At 46.0% G+C, this 17,428-nt stretch overlaps 1 protein-coding gene and 1 non-coding gene across 6 annotated transcripts in view; both read right to left on the bottom strand.

Annotated features, from left to right (window-relative positions):
• Positions 1-766: 766 nt before the first annotated feature.
• The window catches only part of LOC144483231 (uncharacterized), a 192,866-nt gene continuing 176,204 nt past the window's right edge, over positions 767-17,428 (bottom strand). The window contains exons 1-4 of one of the 5 annotated variants that reach the window (XM_078202006.1): positions 8,474-8,670; positions 7,722-7,833; positions 7,362-7,515; positions 767-2,235 (exon numbers count right to left, since the gene is read on the bottom strand). In XM_078202006.1, coding sequence (XP_078058132.1) covers positions 930-2,126 — 1,197 coding nt within the window. In that variant the 5' untranslated portion in view covers positions 2,127-2,235; positions 7,362-7,515; positions 7,722-7,833; positions 8,474-8,670 and the 3' untranslated portion in view covers positions 767-929. Of the gene's footprint in view, positions 2,236-7,361; positions 7,516-7,721; positions 7,834-8,473; positions 8,671-17,428 lie in introns of those variants that run through there. The other 4 variants (XM_078202003.1, XM_078202007.1, XM_078202004.1 and 1 more) reach the window with 4 other exon arrangements.
• trnav-aac (transfer RNA valine (anticodon AAC)) lies at positions 11,435-11,507 on the bottom strand. Its single transcript has one exon. It is a non-coding gene; the product is annotated as a tRNA-Val (tRNA).

Here is a 17,428-nt window from a genome sequence, read left to right as displayed (position 1 = left end):
CTGACCATGAAACCATTGCTGATTGCTCACTAACATCCTCTGGGGAAGGAAATCTGCTGTCCCTCTCCCCACCCTATACCCGTAATCCCATACATTTAGCATGGCCATTCCACCTCGCCTGCACATCTTTGGAGTGTGGAAGAAACCGGAGCACACGGAGGAAATCCACACAGACACAGAAAGAATATGCTTGCTCCACACAGGTTGAAATTGAACTCAGATGTCTGGATCTGTGAGGCAGCAGTGCGAACCACCATGCCACCTTGCTGCCCAAGTAGGAGACCAAAAGTCTCCTTGGGAGACACCAAGTTCAAAGACTTTGGAGAGGAAAGGGAGGCTGGAGATGGGGCCATAATTTGCAAGCAAAGTGGGATCAAAAGGGTTTTTTTTCAGAAAGGGTGATATTTGTGTATTTAAAAGTGAGAGGAACAAAACCAGAAGAGAGGGAGAGAATCATTAACAATATCAGCCAATATGGGGAAGTTGGATGGTCAGCAATTTAGTGGAAATAGAGTCAGGGCAAAACAGGAAAGAAACTGTTGAAAGATGTGGGTTCGGGGCTCAGACAGGGAAAGGCTTTAGACACATTAGTTTGGCTCAGTGGGAGGGTGGAAGAGAGGGAAGCAGCAGGGGCAGCTGATTGGGTTGGCTCAATCCTAGTAACAAAGAAGCTCCATGACTTCATCACACTTTTTGTTGGGGGTCAGGATGGAGGAGACAGGGGAGAGGGAGAGCCATTTAAAAGGAACAAACTTGAGAGAATAAAAAGTTTCAACAGATTGTTTGTTTAACATAAAAGCAGATTGATTTGACTTTCATCCAGGACATTAGTATTTATTTGCGGGCTCAAATTTATTTACATCAGAGGCGAATGACCACAATCAACATGTTTGTGATTTGTGATAAACAGCAGAATCAAACTCCAGCAGTCACTTGTCAACTCGCTGATGGCTCAACAGGTTGTATTTCTGAGTGAATCCCTTTCCACATTTGGAGCAGGTGAACGGCCTCTCCCCAGTGTGAATTCGCTGGTGGACAGTGAGTTGGGATGGTCGCCTGAACCCAGTCCCGCAGTGAGTGCACTTGAACGGTCTCTCATCAGTGTGGCCACGTTGATGAGACATCAGATCGCTGCAGCTTTTATAGCATTTCCCGCAGTCTGGACATTTAAAAGGTCTCTCCTCACTGTGAACACGTTGATGGGACACTAGATTGCTGGAACTTTTACAGCACTTCCAACAATCTGGACATTTGAACGGTCTCTCATCGGTGTGAACTTGCTGATGTGCCATGAGGTGTGATGTCCGAGTGAATCCCTTCCCACAGTCAGTGCAGGTGAACGGCCTCTCCCCAGTGTGAATTCGCTGGTGTTCAGTGAGTTGAGATGACCACCTGAACCCAGTCCCACAGTGAGAGCACCTGAACGGTCTCTCATCAGTGTGAACACGTTGATGGAACATTAGTTCCCTGGAACCTCTATAGCACTTCTCGCAGTCTGGGCATTTAAATGGTCTCTCCTCAGTGTGAACACGCTGATGGAACATCACTTCCTTTAAACTTTTATAGCACTTGTCACATTCTGGGCATTTAAATGGTCTTTCCTCTGTGTGAACTCGCTGGTGTGTCTGCAGGGTAGATGACTGAGTGAATCCCTTCCCACACTCGGAGCAGGTGAATGGCCTCTCTCCCTTGTGAACCCGCTGGTGTCTCAGCAGGTTGAATGACTGAGTGAATCGCATCCCACATTCAGAGCAGGTGAATGGTTTCTCCCGAGTGTGAGTGCGCTGGTGTGTCAGCAGGTTAGATGATTGAGTGAATCCCTTTCCACACTCGGAGCAGATAAATGGCCTCTCTCCAGTGTGAACTCGCTGGTGTGTCAGCAGGGTGGATGACTGAGTGAATCCTCTCCCACACTCAGAGCAGGTGAACAGCCTCTCCCCAGTGTTACTGTATTGGTGAATTTCCAGCTCAGACAGGTCTCTGAATCCTTCCCCACATTTCCACGGTTTCTCCTCAGTGTGACTGCACTTGTGTCTTGACAGGCCAGATGATTGTCTAAATCCTTGTCCACACACAGAACACGTGTACAGTTTCACCCCACTGTGAACGGTGCTTTTTCCTTCCATGCTCAAGGTTCAGTTATATTCAGGTTACGATAAATTGGGCGACTCAGTCAGATCCTGATTTGATGTTTGGTTTGAGTTTCCTGACTGCAAATCCTCCCCTTCTAAAACTCTGTGAAATTGATTCAAAACAGAAAAGAGGGAGTGAGAGAGATCCCACAAAAACACAAAGGCAGGTTGTCAAATTGAGCTGAATGAATCTGGTCATTTGTGGGGCCGGCACCAGGAAAAAGTTACCATGGAAACTGCTGGATTGTCACAAAAACCCAACTGGTTCACTAATGCCTTTCAGGGAAGGGAATCTGCCATCCAGTCTGGGTCTACACAAGGCTCTGGCCTCAATGGATGGAGAGAGAGGTGGGGGCAAAGGAGGGACTTTATGTATCTACAACTCAACCAGAGATTTGAACCTTAAAACCGTTAACCTGCCCACCGAGAAGGATCAGGGTAAGAGGTGTATGTGAACACCATCATCTCCAAATTCCCTCCAATTTCATACACCATCCTCCCTTGTCTGACACCCAGGACTGGATGAGCAGTAATTGCCTTTGTTAAATATTGGAAGATGAAGGCTGTCATCTTCAGCCCTGCAACAAATCCCACTTCCTAACCACTGACTCCATCTGTCCCCATTGCGACTGTCTGAGGCTGAACCGGAGTATTCACAACCTCAGTGACATGTTTCACTTCAAACTGAGCTTCCAAACATATCCTCATAGAATCTACAGCATGGAGACAGGCCCTTCGGCCCAAACTGGTCCATGCCCACCAAAAATGCCCATGTGAGCTAACTCCATTTGGCCCATAACCCTCTAAACCTTTCCTATCCATGTATCTGTCCAAATGCCTTTTAAATGTTGACAATGTCCCTGCCTCAACCACTTCCTCCGGCCGCTCATTCCACATACGTACCACCTCTGTGTAAAAAAGCTGCTCCTCAGGTTCCCATTCATTCTTTCTCCTCTTTACTTAAGCTTATGCCCTCTAATTCTTAATTCCCCAACCCTGGGAAAAAGACTGAGTGCATTCAACCTATCCATGCCTCTCATGATCTTACACACATCTATAAGATCACCCCTCAGTCTCCTACGCTCCAAAGAAAAAAGTCCTAACTCATCCAATCTCTCCCAACAACTTGAGTCCTGGCAACATCCTTGTAAATCTCTTCTGCACTCTCTCCAGTTTAGTAACATCTTTCCAAATCAAGGTGACCAAAACTGAACACAATATTCCAGGTGCAGCCTCACCAAAGTCCTGTACAACTGCAACATAACTTCCCAACTTCTATACTCAATGCCCTGACTGATAAAGGCCAGCATGTCAAAAGCCTTCTTCACTGCCCTATCTACACGTGACGCCATCTTAAGAGAACCGTGCACCTGAACTCCAAGGTCCCTCTGTTCCATGATACTCTCTGAGGTCCTCCCATTCACCGTGAAAGTTCTACCTTGATTTGACTTCCCATGATGCAACACCTCACACTGATCTGTATTTAACTCTATTTGCCACATCACCACCTACACTACCTATTTCCACCTCAGTGACATCGCCCCACTTTGTCCTGGCCTCAGATCATCTGCTGCTGAAACCAGGTGGAGGAAGAAATTGCGAAGCAGATTATGGATAGGTGCGGGGGTCACAGGGTAGTTGTCATGGGGGACTTTAACTTTCCAAATATTGATTGGTACCTTTGTAGGTTGAATAGTTCGGATGGGGCAGTTTTTGTGCAGTGTGTGCAGGAGGGTTTCCTGACACAATATGTGGATAGGCCGACAAGAGGTGGGGCCACATTGGATTTGGTACTGGGAAATGAACCGGGCCAAGTGTTAGATTTGGTTGTGGGAGAGCACTTTGGAGATAGTGACCACAATTCGGTGTCTTTTGTTCTTGCAATGGAGAAGGATAGGGCCATGCGGCAGGGCAAGGATTACAATTGGGGGAGAGGTAATTATGATGCGATTAGGCACGAATTAGGGGGCATAAGATGGGAACAGAAACTGTCAGGGAAAGGAACTAATGAAAAGTGGAACTTCTTCAAGGAACAAATACTGTGTGTCCTTGATAGGTATGTTCCTGTCAGGCAGGGAGGAAATGGCCGAGTGAGGGAACCATGGTTCACAAAAGAGGTGGAATGTCTTGCAAAAAGGAAGAGGGAAGCTTATGTAGGGATGAGGAAACAAGGTTCAGATGGCTCGATTGAGGGTTACAAGTTAGCAAGGAATGAGCTGAAAAAGGGGCTTAGGAGAGCTAGAGGGGACATGAGAAGTCCTTGGCGGGTCGGATCAAGGAAAACCCCAAGGCTTTTTACTCTTATGTGAGGAATAAAAGAATGACCAGGGTGAGGCTGGGGCCGGTCAAGGACGGCAGTGGGAACTTGTGTATGGAGTCAGGAGAGATAGGAGAGGTGATGAATGAATACTTTTCTTAAGTGTTCAACAAGGAGAGGGGCCATGTTTTTGAGGAAGAGAAGGTGTTACAGGCTAATCGGCTGGAGGAAGTAGATGTTCGGAGGGAGGATGTACTGGCAGTTTTGAATAAACTGAAGGTCGATAAGTCCCCTGGGCCTGATGAAATATATCCTAGGATTCTTTGGGAGGCAAGGGATGAGATTGCAGAGCCTTTGGCTTTGATCTTTGGGTCCTCACTGTCCACGGGGATGGTGCCAGAGGACTGGAGAGTGGCGGGTGTTGTTCCTCTGTTTAAGAAAGGGAATAGAAATGACCCTGGTAATTATTGGCCGGTTAGTCTTACTTCGGTGGTTGGTAAGTTGATGGAAAAGGTCCTGAGGGATGGGATTTACGACCATTTAGAAAGATGCGGATTAATCCGGGATAGTCAGCACGGATTCGTGAAGGGCATGTCATGCCTCACAAATTTGATAGAATTTTTTGAGGAGGTAACTAAGTGTGTTGATGAAGGTAGGGCAGTTGATGTCATATACATGGATTTTAGTAAGGCGTTTGATAAGGTCCCCCATAGTCGGCTTATGATGAAAGTGAGGAGGTGTGGGATAGAGGGAAAGTTGGCCGATTGGATAGGTAACTGGCTATCTGATCGAAGACAGAGGGTGGTGGTGGATGGAAAATTTTCGGATTGGAGGCAGGTTGCTAGCGGAGTGCCACACGGATCAGTGCTTGGTCCTCTGCTATTTGTGATTTTTATGAATGACTAGAGGAGGGGGCTGAAGGGTGGATCAGTAAATTTGCTGATGACACCAAGATTGGTGGAGTAGTGGATGAGGTGGAGGGCTGTTGTACACTGCAAAGAGACATAGATAGGATGCAAAGCTGGGCTGAAAAATGGCAGATGGAGTTTAACCCTGATAAATGTGAGGTGATTCATTTTGGTACGACAAATTTAAATGTGGATTACAACGTCAAAGGTAGGGTTCTGAAGACTGTGGAGGAACAGAGAGATCTTGGGGTCCATATCCACAGATCTCTGAAGGTTGCCACTCAAGTGGATAGAGCTGTGAAGAAGGCCTATAGTGTGTTAGCTTTTATTAACAGGGGGTTGGAGTTTAAGAGCCGTGGGGTTATGCTGCAACTGTACAGGACCTTGGTGAGACCACATTTGGAATATTGTGTGCAGTTCTGGTCACCTCACTATAAGGAGGACGTGGAAGCGCTGGAAAGAGTGCAAAGGAGATTTACCAGGATGCTGCCTGGTTTGGAGGGTAGGTCTTATGAGGAAAGGGTAAGGGAGCTAGGGCTGTTCTCTCTGGAGCGGGGGAGGCTGAGGGGAGACTTAATAGAGGTTTATAAAATTATGAAGGGGATAGATAGAGTGAACGTTCAAAGACTATTTCCTCGGGTGGCTGGAGCTATTACAAGGGGGCATAACTATAGGGTTCATGGTGGGAGATATAGGAAGGATGTCCGAGGTAGGTTCTTTACTCAGAGAGTGGCTGGGATGTGGAATGGACTGCCTGCAGTGATAGTGGAGTCAGACACTTGAGGAACATTTAAGCGGTTATTGGATAGGCACATGGAGCACACCAGGATGATAGGGAGTGGGATAGCTTGATCTTGGTTTCGGATGAAGCTCGGCACAACATCGTGGGCCGAAGGGCCTGTTCTGTGCTGTACTGTTCTATGTTCTATGTATGACTTACTCAGTTAATGGGAGGCGTTGGGGAGAGTTACAGAACAAAGAGATTGAAGGGTACATGTTCATAGCTCCTTGAAAGTGGAGTCACAGGTGGACAGAGTGGTGAAGAAGACATTCGGCATGCTTGGTTTCATTGGTCAGAACATTGAATACAGGAGTTGGGACGTCTTGTTGAAGTTGTCCAAGACATTGGTAAGGCCACACTTGGAATACTGTGTACAGTTCTGGTCACCCTCTTATAGAAAGGATATTATTAAACTAGAAGAGATTTACTAGGATGCTACCGGACTTGATGGTTTGAGTAATAAGGAGAGGCTGGATAGACTGGAACTTTTTTCTCTGGAGCTGAGGAGGCTGAGGATGATGTTCTAGAGGCCTATAAAATAATGAGGGGCATAGGTCAGCTCGATAGTCAATATCTTTTCCCAAAGGTAGGGGAATCTAAAACTAGAGGGCATAGGTTTAAGGTAAGAGGGGAGAGTTAGAAAAGTGTCCAGAGGGGCAATTGTTTTGCACAGAGGGTGATGAGTGTCTGGAAGAATCTGCCAGAGGTAGTAGTAGAGGGGGGTACAATTTTGTATTTTAAAAAGCATTTAGACAGTTACATGGGTAAAATGGGTATAGAGGGATATAGGCGAAATGCAGACAATTGGGACTAGCTCAGGGGTTTTAAAAAAAGGGTGGCATGGACAAGTTGGGCCGAACGGTCTGTTTCCATGCTGTAAACCTCTATGCCTGTTTGCCCTGGATCAAACTGACACCCAGGAACTCCCAAATGCTGCAGCTTGAATGTGTACTAATAAACTGTTTCTTTTATCCAATGATAATTTATTTTTGTTTTTAAGTATTTTATTAACCTTACCACCTGTTGCTATACTATTTTGATCCTTAGGAACAGAATAAATTTTAGTTACTGAGCAGATACTCACCAAAAATCTAGCTTCTTCTCCTGTAGAAGAGTAAGATCACTTCCCAAAGGCTGAGAAAGTTAGAAAGCAAAAGGGCACCCCTTTCCCTTCCTTCCCTAACTCCCTTAATTACCCAACTCCCAGAACTCTATTCTAAGCTGCACTCAAGTGATGCCGGTTCAGAGCTGTTTCTGAGCTGTAGATTCAATACAATACTCACTTGCTGACATGGACATCAAGGCCTGTATGGGTCTCCAGGCCATCATGCACACCATCATGATAGGGAGGATGGAGATTGTGTTGCCAGTCATTTACATGATGAACAGATTCATGGGCAGCTGCTTCAATGGGCCCAAGGCAATGTCCCAGCAGCGCTGAAAACAGAAAGTGAGCAGGGTATCAGTAAAGGGGGCCGGTTAGGGGAGGCCATATACTGATCTTATACCCAGGCCTGGAAGTAAGGATGACGATTAACCCTTTATCACACAGGCTGCTGTGGTTCACCAAGGTACTTGACCACCGTGGACAAACCAGGGGCGTTGTCAGCCACCCACTAAAGACACATTCAAATCCAACTTACTTTCTCAACCAGGATCCGGTCTGTTTCTTGGACGCAGATGTCCGGTAGCTGTTTGTCCGAATATGCGACTGGGTACATGGAGTCTCTCTGGCCACACTGTTGATCACGGCTCCTATGAGAAACAGAAAACACAAGTTGGTCACTCTTTCAAGACCTTCTTTAAAGAAGGAGTCTCTCTTTTGAGGACCCCAACGTGGTGGCAATAGTGCCAGCACGAACTAAAGCTTGGGCAAACCTCAGACACACACTGCCATTGCGTGTACCAAACTGCCAGGGTAATGGAGGGATGCAGAAGTGGATTTAGTGTGAATTGATAATCAGGGTGCCAATCCGCTTGCCCTCCATTTAGGGACAAAGCGACAAATCACCAGATGTACCAAATTGTATCTTGAAAACAAACACTGCGGGATATTGAGAGAGATCCAGTTCAGGACCCGGCCCTGGAAACGAGCAATCGTTCCCCCAACCACCACCGCAGTTGGCACCTGATCAGGTGGAGGGGCTGAAACCAAAAGGGCATCTCAGGGTCATGACCTGGGGAAAAGATGCCAAGTGGGGTCTGAGTGGTTTCTGGGGGATTTGAGGGGCTGCTTTGTGCTGAGCAGCTCGGTGAGGGGTAAAAGAGAAGTGAAAAACCCGGGGTTGGGAAGTTTTGGGTTGGCGTCACATCCCCAGGTCGCCTTCGCTGGAGAGGCGGGCTGACCCGGCTTGCCTCCGACTCGAGCCCTCGGTTCCCCGCGCGGCCTCCGCACCTGCTGCTGCTGTCACTCAGGTTGAGCTCGAGGGTCCAATTCTGCCAGCGCGCGCTGTTGGCGAGCCCCGCCCCTGCCGCCATGGCAACGCCTGCCACCGTTAACCGTCCCCCCCTTTCAAATCTGATTCCGATCCGGAGAAGAACCCGCGCGCTTCCGTCAACAAAACACTCCCGCTGCAATGCGCATGTGCGATCCCAACCTCCTCAGCGTTCTGCGTACACCGCCCATTGCCCCGCCCCCCCACATCGCCGCCATCTTTGTTAAGGGCACATTGGTTCTTCATCTTCCCTCCAAACGGAGGACGTCTGCCCCACACAAAGATGGACATCACTTAATATCAGAGATATTTAAAATATTGCTTTTATCGCTTCAACCGTAACGCCGCATAAAACGTCAATAAAACCGAAAGGACCTTGTCTCCTCATTCAGCAACCAAAATCATAAGAATCCATTGTTAATAGGTTTCTCCACAGATGCCGCCAGGTCTGCTGAGTTTATCCAGTATTTTCAGTTTAAGTTTCCCAATTCCAACATCCGCAGTATTTTACTTTTATTTCCTTCCAATTCTACCTCCAGTGCAACTGGATATCATGAGTAAAGCTACCACCAGGCTGATCCTTCCGGGTGGAACAGTGGTTAGCATTGCTGCCTTACAGTGCTTGGGACCTGGGTTCGATTCTTGCCTTGGGTGACTGTGTGGAGTCCACCCACTGTGGTTGACAGGGCTCCTGACTGTGTCCAACTCATGCCCCACTGCTCGCACTCGCTCCCAGAAAGAGAACAGGGCTCCCCTTGTCCTCACTTTTTACCAGACCAGAAACCAGCCTCCGTGTTCAAAGTATCATCCTCCGCCATTGCTGCCAACTCCAGCATGAAGCCCACTCCTCAACACATCTTCACCTCACCCCTCACACCCATCAGCATTCCACAAGGAAAGTTCTCTCTGGGGCACCCTGGTCCACACCTCCATCCCACCCAACATCCCATCCCCTACCCACAGCATCTTCCCATGCAATGGTAGACGGTGCAACACCTGCCCCTTTACCTCCTCCCTGCTCACCATCCCAGGTCCTAAACACCCCTTTCAGGTGAAGCAGCGATTCACATGCATCTCCTTCAGTCTAGTCTATTGCATTCGCTCCTCCCCATGAAGTCTACTCTCCTACATTGGAGAGACCAAACACAAACTGGGTGATCGCTTTGCTGAACACCTTCAGTCCGTCTGCAAGCAGGACCCAGAACTTCCAGTTCTTGCCACTTCAACACAGCACCCTGCTCTCCTGTCCACATGTCCGTCCTTGGCCTTTTTCAATGTTTGAATGAACCCCAACGCAAACTGGAGGAACAGCGCCTCATCTTCCGATTGGACACTTTACAGCCTTCTGGAATAAACATTGAGTTCAATAACTTCAGAGCATGAACTCGCCCCGCCACCTTTATCCCCTTTCCAAATATTTTGTTTCATGGGGCGGCACGGTAGCACAGTGGTTAGCACTGGTGCTTCACAGCTCCCGGGTTCGATTCCCGGCTCGGGTCACTGTCTGTGTGGAGTTTGCACATTCTCCTCGTGTTTGCGTGGGTTTCCTCCGGGTGCTCCGGTTTCCTCCCACAGTCCAAAGATGTGCAGGTTAGGTTGATTGGCCAGGTTAAAATTGCCCCTGAGATGCGTAGGTTAGAGGGATTAGTGGGTAAATATGTGGGGGGTAGGGCCTGGGTGGGATTGTGGTCGGTGCAGACTCGATGGGCCGAATGGCCTCCTTCTGCACTGTATGATTTCTATGATACTGTTTGTTCTTTTCATCTCATTTACCCATTTTTATCATACTTCTTTCTCATTTCCATTTTTCCATTTCTTCATTCCTGCTCTCCTTCTTGCCTCTCCCCCCCGCCCCCCCCCACCACCGCCCCCCCCCCCCCCCACCACCGCCCCCCCCCACCACCGCCCCCGCCACCCCCCCACCCCCACCCCCCCACTCCTCTTTCAGGGCAACTGCCTTAACCACCTTTACCTCTGCTCTGCTATTCTGATCGCTTAATGGACATTTTTAGCATCTCTCTCAGCCATCTTTATCCTCATTTGCATTCCCTTTGTCCAATTACAGCATCCCCCTTCCACCCTTCCACCCATAATTTAAATCTTTTCTGCTTTTCTTTGCTCTTAGCTCTGATGAAGGGTCATCCAGACTTGAATCGTTGGCTGGTTACTCAATATTTGTTTTGTTATTCGATATTAAATATTAATACATGTATGTAATACATACGTCTTCATTCTGAATTGAATATCTCGGGAATATGCAACATTGAATTGCAAACATGACTGACCAATAAAAGAAATCGACTCACTGGGTAATACACACCCCATGATACTTATTTGAGACAGTCAGCATCTAAACAAAATCAGATATCTTTAAAGGGAAGAGATTTAAGAATGATCTGTTAGTTATACTTGATCCCTCTTTATTTTGCGTGTGAAATATTCTGGTGCTTAAATCCCGTTCATCTATAGGAAAGTCCAGCAGATCTACACTGAGTCTCGATTTCTTCATCTGCCTGAGTGCTTTTTCCTATTTCTTTATTATGAAGAACAATTTTAAAAAGAGGCTTCTGGGCAATGTCTGCCATTTCCTCTAGTTCATTTACAGTTTCACTTGTGTCTGTCTTTATGAGCACACAATACTATTTGACATGTTTCAGATGGTGATTAACTATGTTAGTCTGCATTTATAAAACCATTAAGTTCTGTTGTGGTTTGAACAAGTTGCTGATCTGCGCACGGTGTCCAAATACACACATTTATTTCCTCATTGCGTCTCAAACTACAGCATTTCTGATTTTGCTGAGAGCATTTGTGGCCGAGTTTAGAGCAAAGATAATATGGCTGCAACATCGAGATTCGGAATATGTGCAGCAAAAGCTGAAACCATGCAAAACTACTCTCACAATGAATGAGTAAATTAATGTTTCTGCCCGGTTTCGAACCGGGGACCTTTCGCGTGTTAGGCGAACGTGATAACCACTACACTACAGAAACAACTGACAGCATAGCGCCACCAATTGGCCTGACCACAATGTTCACCTCCACTGTGTTGCTGCAGGTTCTAATTGTTACACTGAGAGCCCATGTCAATTAATACAAGACAAAAAACATTTCTTTCAACTTGATTTCTCAACTTATCTTCAACTTCAACATTTATAAGCGGTCGTCCAGCAAATATCTAAGGAGCAATGATTTCTGCTCAATCATTAATGCATCATTCTCATCTTCCTTCGAATAATTTTAATCAGCTCCACCCAGTGCTTGTTTGCTTTTCAATGTTTAATATTAATATATTTTTATTAATTACATATCACCTCATTCTGAACTAAATATTTCTGAAATATACAACATTGAATTGCAAGCATGACTGACCAACAAAAGAATCGAGTCACTGGGTAATACACATCCCATGGCGCTTATTTGAGACAGTCAGCTTTTAAACAAAATCATATATCTTTAAAGGGAAGAGATTTAAGAATGATCTGTTAGTTATACTTGACCCCTCTTTACTCTGCGAGTGAAACATTCTGGCGCCTACATCTCGTTCATCTGCAGGAAGCCCAGCAGATCCGCACTGATTCTCGATTTCCTCATCTGTCTGAGAGGCTTTTCCTAATTCTTTACTCTGAACAACGATGTTAAAAAGATGGTTCTGTGCAATGTGCGCTATTTCCTCTAGTTCAGTTACAGTTTCACGTATGCCTGTCTTTATACTGTTAGGAGTCTAACAACACCAGGTTAAAGCCCAACAGGTTTATTTGGTAGCAAACGCCACTAGCTACCAAATAAACCTGTTGGACTTTAACCTGGTGTTGTTAAATTCCTTACTGTGTTTACCCCAGCCCAACGTCGGCATCTCCACATCATTTATACTTTTAGATATGTTTCAGATGGTGATTAACTTTGTTCGTCTGCATCAATAAAGCCATTAAATTCTGTTGTGGACTGAACGAGTTGCTGATATGAACACGGTGTCAAAAAGGGACCTCTATTTCCTTTCATTGCGTCATAAAAGTACAAGATTTCAGATTTTGCTGAAAGATTTTGAGGCCGAGGTCTTAGCAAAGATAATATGGCTTTAATATCGAGTTTCGGATAATGCTCAGCAACAAATTTAAATCATGTAAACTTCCCTCATCCTTAAAGAACAAATACTAATAACATTCCGGCATGGCTTTGAACTGGGGAGCTTTCGTGTGTGAGGTGAATGCAATCACCACTTGCAAGCACCCAATGGGACTCTCTTGAAATGTTGCAACACTCATTGTGAATGCTGTAGACATATTGATCCAAGAATGATTGAAAATGGTTGACAATGGCAGGCAACAATAAGAGGCCCTTCGACCCACAATGCCTATGCCAATTATTTGATTACGAGCTACCCAACTGATGTATCGGTGCGGGCTTGGTGGGCCGAAGGGCCTGTTCCTGTGCTGCACTGTTCTTTGTTCTCATTTCAGTTTCCTCCTCTCATTCCATGAAGCTGATTTTTCTCCCTTTCAAGTCATTGTCCAATCCCCATTTGAAGAAGGAGTTTCTGTGGAATCCGTGTACATACAGTGTGCTTTAAGTAACAACGTTTCCTTGACCCAATGGGACGAAGGATTGGATACAGCTTCCCGATATAGCTTTCAATGTAGACATATATTTATTTATGCAATTGATTTCATATCGAATTTACAAAACGAGTTTAATCGGATGAAGCATCTCCTCATTATTTCTGAATTATATCTAATATAACTAATTAACTCCACAACTTTCCACAGAATGTGGAATAGAACAGAGGAGAATGAATGACCTGCACCCAAAGCAGTCTCCTTGTGTTGTCTCCTGTGTCCCGAACATTTGATCCGATAACATTGAGAATGGGTGGGAAATCTACCTTGCATACACTGATCTCACACGGGGTGGCATGGTGGCACGTAGCTGCCTCACCACGCCAGGGACCCGGGTTCGATTCCTGGCTTGGGTCTGTGTGCAGTTTGCATGTTCTTCCTGTGTCTGCGTGGGTTTCTTCTGTGTGCTCTGGTTTTCTCCCACAGTCCAAAAGACGCACTGGTTCGGTGCATTACCATGTTAAAGTTCTCCCTGAGTGTATCCGGAGTGTGGCGACCAGGGGATTTTTACAGTAACTTAATTGCAGTATGAATGTAATCCCACTTGTGACACTAATAAACAAACTTTAAACATGACACGGACACATCCAGAATATGACTGTAAAAAAATAAAAATAAATAAGCATTGTTGCTTATTCTCCAATAGTCGTCAATTGCTTGTAGTCATCAATTAATGATCACCATTGATAAGAAATAGATTTCTGGCTGTTCCTGTTGTTAAAATGGACAGTTTCATCGCAATGATTATCTAACGGGATATTGCCGCACTGACACGACCCCAGGGAATTCCAGTTCAGGGAGTTTACTCTGGAACTAGTACGTTTTTGGCATTGTCAATGGGCGCACTTCTCTTTAGTGTGTCTATGGCTGTGTTAATCTGATTGTTTATCTTCCTCAGTGACTGTGTGTCTATGTTTGAGTCGATCGGTTTGAGAATCGATCATAGAACATAGAACATAGAACAGTACAGCACAGAACAGGCCCTTCGGCCCACGATGTTGTGCCGACCTTCATCTGAAACCAAGATCAAGCTATCCCACTCCCTACCATCCTGGTGTGCTCCATGTGCCTATCCAATAACCGCTTAAATGTTCCTAAAGTGTCTGACTCCACTATCACTGCAGGCAGTCCATTCCACACCCCAACCACTCTCTGCGTGAAGAACCTACCTCTGATATCCTTCCTATATCTCCCACCATGAACCCTATAGTTATGCCCCCTTGTAATAGCTCCATCCACCCGAGGAAATAGTCTTTGAACGTTCACTCGATCTATCCCCTTCATCATTTTATAAACCTCTATTAAGTCTCCCCTCAATCTCCTCCGCTCCAGAGAGAACAGCCCCAGCTCCCTCAACCTTTCCTCATAAGACCGACACTCCAAACCAGGCAGCATCCTGGTAAATCTCCTCTGCACTCTTTCCAGCGCTTCCACACCCTTCTTATAGTGAGGTGACCAGAACTGCACGCAATATTCCAAATGCGGTCTCACCAAGGTCCTGTACAGTTGCAGCATAACCCCACGGCTCTTAAACTCCAACCCCCTGTTAATAAAAGCTAACACACTATTGGCCTTCTTCACAGCTCTATCCACTTGAGTGGCAACCTTTAGAGATCTGTGGATATGGACCCCAAGATCTCTCTGTTCCTCCACAGTCTTCAGAACCCTACCTTTGACCCTGTAATCCACATTTAAATTTGTCCTACCAAAATGAATCACCTCACATTTATCAGGGTTAAACTCCATTTGCCATTTTTCAGCCCAGCTTTGCATCCTATCTATGTCTCTTTGCAGCCTACAACACCCCTCCACCTCATCCACTACTCCACCAATCTTGGTGTCATCAGCAAATTTACTGATCCACCCTTCAGCCCCCTCCTCTAAGTCATTAATAAAAATCACAAAGAGCAGAGGACCAAGCACCGATTCCTGCGGCACTCCGCTAGCAACCTGCCTCCAGTCCGAAAATTTTCCATCCACCACCACCCTCTGTCTTCGATCAGATAGCCAGTTACCTATCCAATCGGCCAACTTTCCCTCTATCCCACACCTCCTTACTTTCATCATAAGCCGACCATGGGGGACCTTATCAAACGCCTTACTAAAATCCATGTATATGACATCAACCGCCCTACCTTCATCAACACACCTAGTTACCTCCTCAAAAAATTCTATCAAATTTGTGAGGCAAATCACTGTGTTTACTTGTCCCTGTGTCTATACTTTGTTGATATTGTGTGGTATACGACGCTTCTAGTGAACACGGAGGTGGCGTTATTCATGTATTATCATGGTTAACAGCTGAGACTAATATATATCACAAATCTACAGAATAATTCTGTATTTATAACGAGGGACGTTGATGTCAGTGCCTGGGCATATATCTATATGGTTATATATCCTTACATGTGTTAGCCTTTGCACGTGGCCGTGTGTGTATTTGCACTCCCGGTGTCTGCTGGGTTTCCTCAGGTGCTCCGGTTTCCTCCCACAATCCAAAGATGTGCAGGTTTGGTTCATTAGCCATGATAAATTGACCCTAGTGTCAGGAGGATTAACGGAGTAAATATATGAGGTTACGGGAATAGGGCCTGGGTGGTCTTGTGGCCGGTACGGACTCGCTGGGCCGAATGGCATTCTTCTGTACTGTACGGATTCTATGATTCTAATATCTCAATATGTGTCAGTCTTTGCAGGTGGCCGTGTGTGTACCTGTTTCCAATGTGCGGCAGTGCTTTCCACGGGAGGGAGCTCTCTGATCACTTATGCAAGATCACCCATTCCTTTTAGAGGAAGCGCCAGTTTGAAGATGTAAAAATGGGCGGAGACAGGGAGTCACGTTCGACCTCATACCATTCCACTGACTGTTTCAACTTCTCCAATTGCAGTTCTGGTCCAGTCAGTGATCACTGTCTCTGTTTCTGAAGCTCTAACTGGAACCATGGGGGTGAAATTCTGTCTGACTCTGGTTATTGTCCTGATCACAGCTCGGTCATTTTGAACCTTTGGGTGAAATCCATCAATCACCAAATTAATTCCCCATTTCCATCTCGAGGCAATTATTCCGTTGTTGTTCCTCCTAATCCGCTTTGTGTCCGCTGTTTATTTTCAGAGATAGAGTCATAGAGTCACAGAGTCACAGTGGTTTGCAGCATAGAAACTGGCCCTTCGGCCCAACTTGTCCATGATGCCCTTTTTGTTTAAACCACTAAACTAATCCCAATTGCCCGCATTTGGCCCATATCCCTCCATACCCATCTTACCCATGTAACTGTCTAAATGCTTTTTAAAAGACAAGATTGTACCCACCACTGCTGCTGCCTCTGGCAGCTTGTTCCAGATACTCACCACCTGCTGTGCAAAAAAAATGCCCCTCTGGAACTTTTCTATCTCTCCCCTCTCATTGAACTTATGCCCTCTGGTTTTAGACTTCCCTATCTTTGGGAAAATATATTGACTGTCCAGCTGATCTATGCCCCTCATTATTTTATAGACCTCTATAAGATCGCCCCTCAGCCTCCTACGCTCCAGAGAAAAAAGTCCCAGTCTATCCAGCCTCTCCTTATAACTCAGTCCATCAAGTCCCGGTAGCATCCTAGTAAATCTTTTCTGCACTCTTTCCAGTTTAATAATGTCCTTTCTATAATAGGGTGACCAGAACTGTACACAGTATTCCAAGTGTGGCCTCACCAATGTCTTGTCCAACTTCAACAAGACATCCCAACTCCTGTATTCAATGTTCTGACCAATGAATCCAAGCATGCCGATGCCTTTTTCACCACTCTGTCCACCTGTGACTCCACTTTCAAGGAGCTCTGAACATGTACCCTTAGAACTCTTTGTTCTGTAACTCTCCCCAACGTCCTCCCATTAACTGTGTAAGTCCTGCCCTGGTTCAATCTACCAAAATGCATCACCTCGCATTTGTCTAACTTAAACTCCATCTGCCATTCGTCAGCTCACTGGCCCAATTGATCAAGATCCCGTTGCAATCGAAGATAACTTTCTTCGCTGTGCACTATGCCACCAATCTTGGTGTAATCTGCAAACCATGCTACCTATATTATCATCCAAATCATTAATATACATGACAAATAACAGTGGACCCAGTACTGATCCCTGAGGCATACCGCTGGCCACAGGCCTCCAGTTTTAAAGACAACCCTCTACAACCACACTCTGGCTTCTGTCCAGAAGCCACTTTTGTATCAATTTAGATATCTCACCCTGGATCCCGTGAGATTTAACCTCATGCAACAACCAACCATGCGGTACCTTGTCAAAGGCCTTGCTAAAGTC

This window comes from Mustelus asterias, unplaced genomic scaffold (assembly GCF_964213995.1).
Source record: "Mustelus asterias unplaced genomic scaffold, sMusAst1.hap1.1 HAP1_SCAFFOLD_50, whole genome shotgun sequence".
Lineage (NCBI taxonomy): Eukaryota > Metazoa > Chordata > Chondrichthyes > Carcharhiniformes > Triakidae > Mustelus > Mustelus asterias.
Note: the sequence above shows the minus strand (reverse complement) of the source record. Positions and strands in the feature narration are given on the sequence as shown.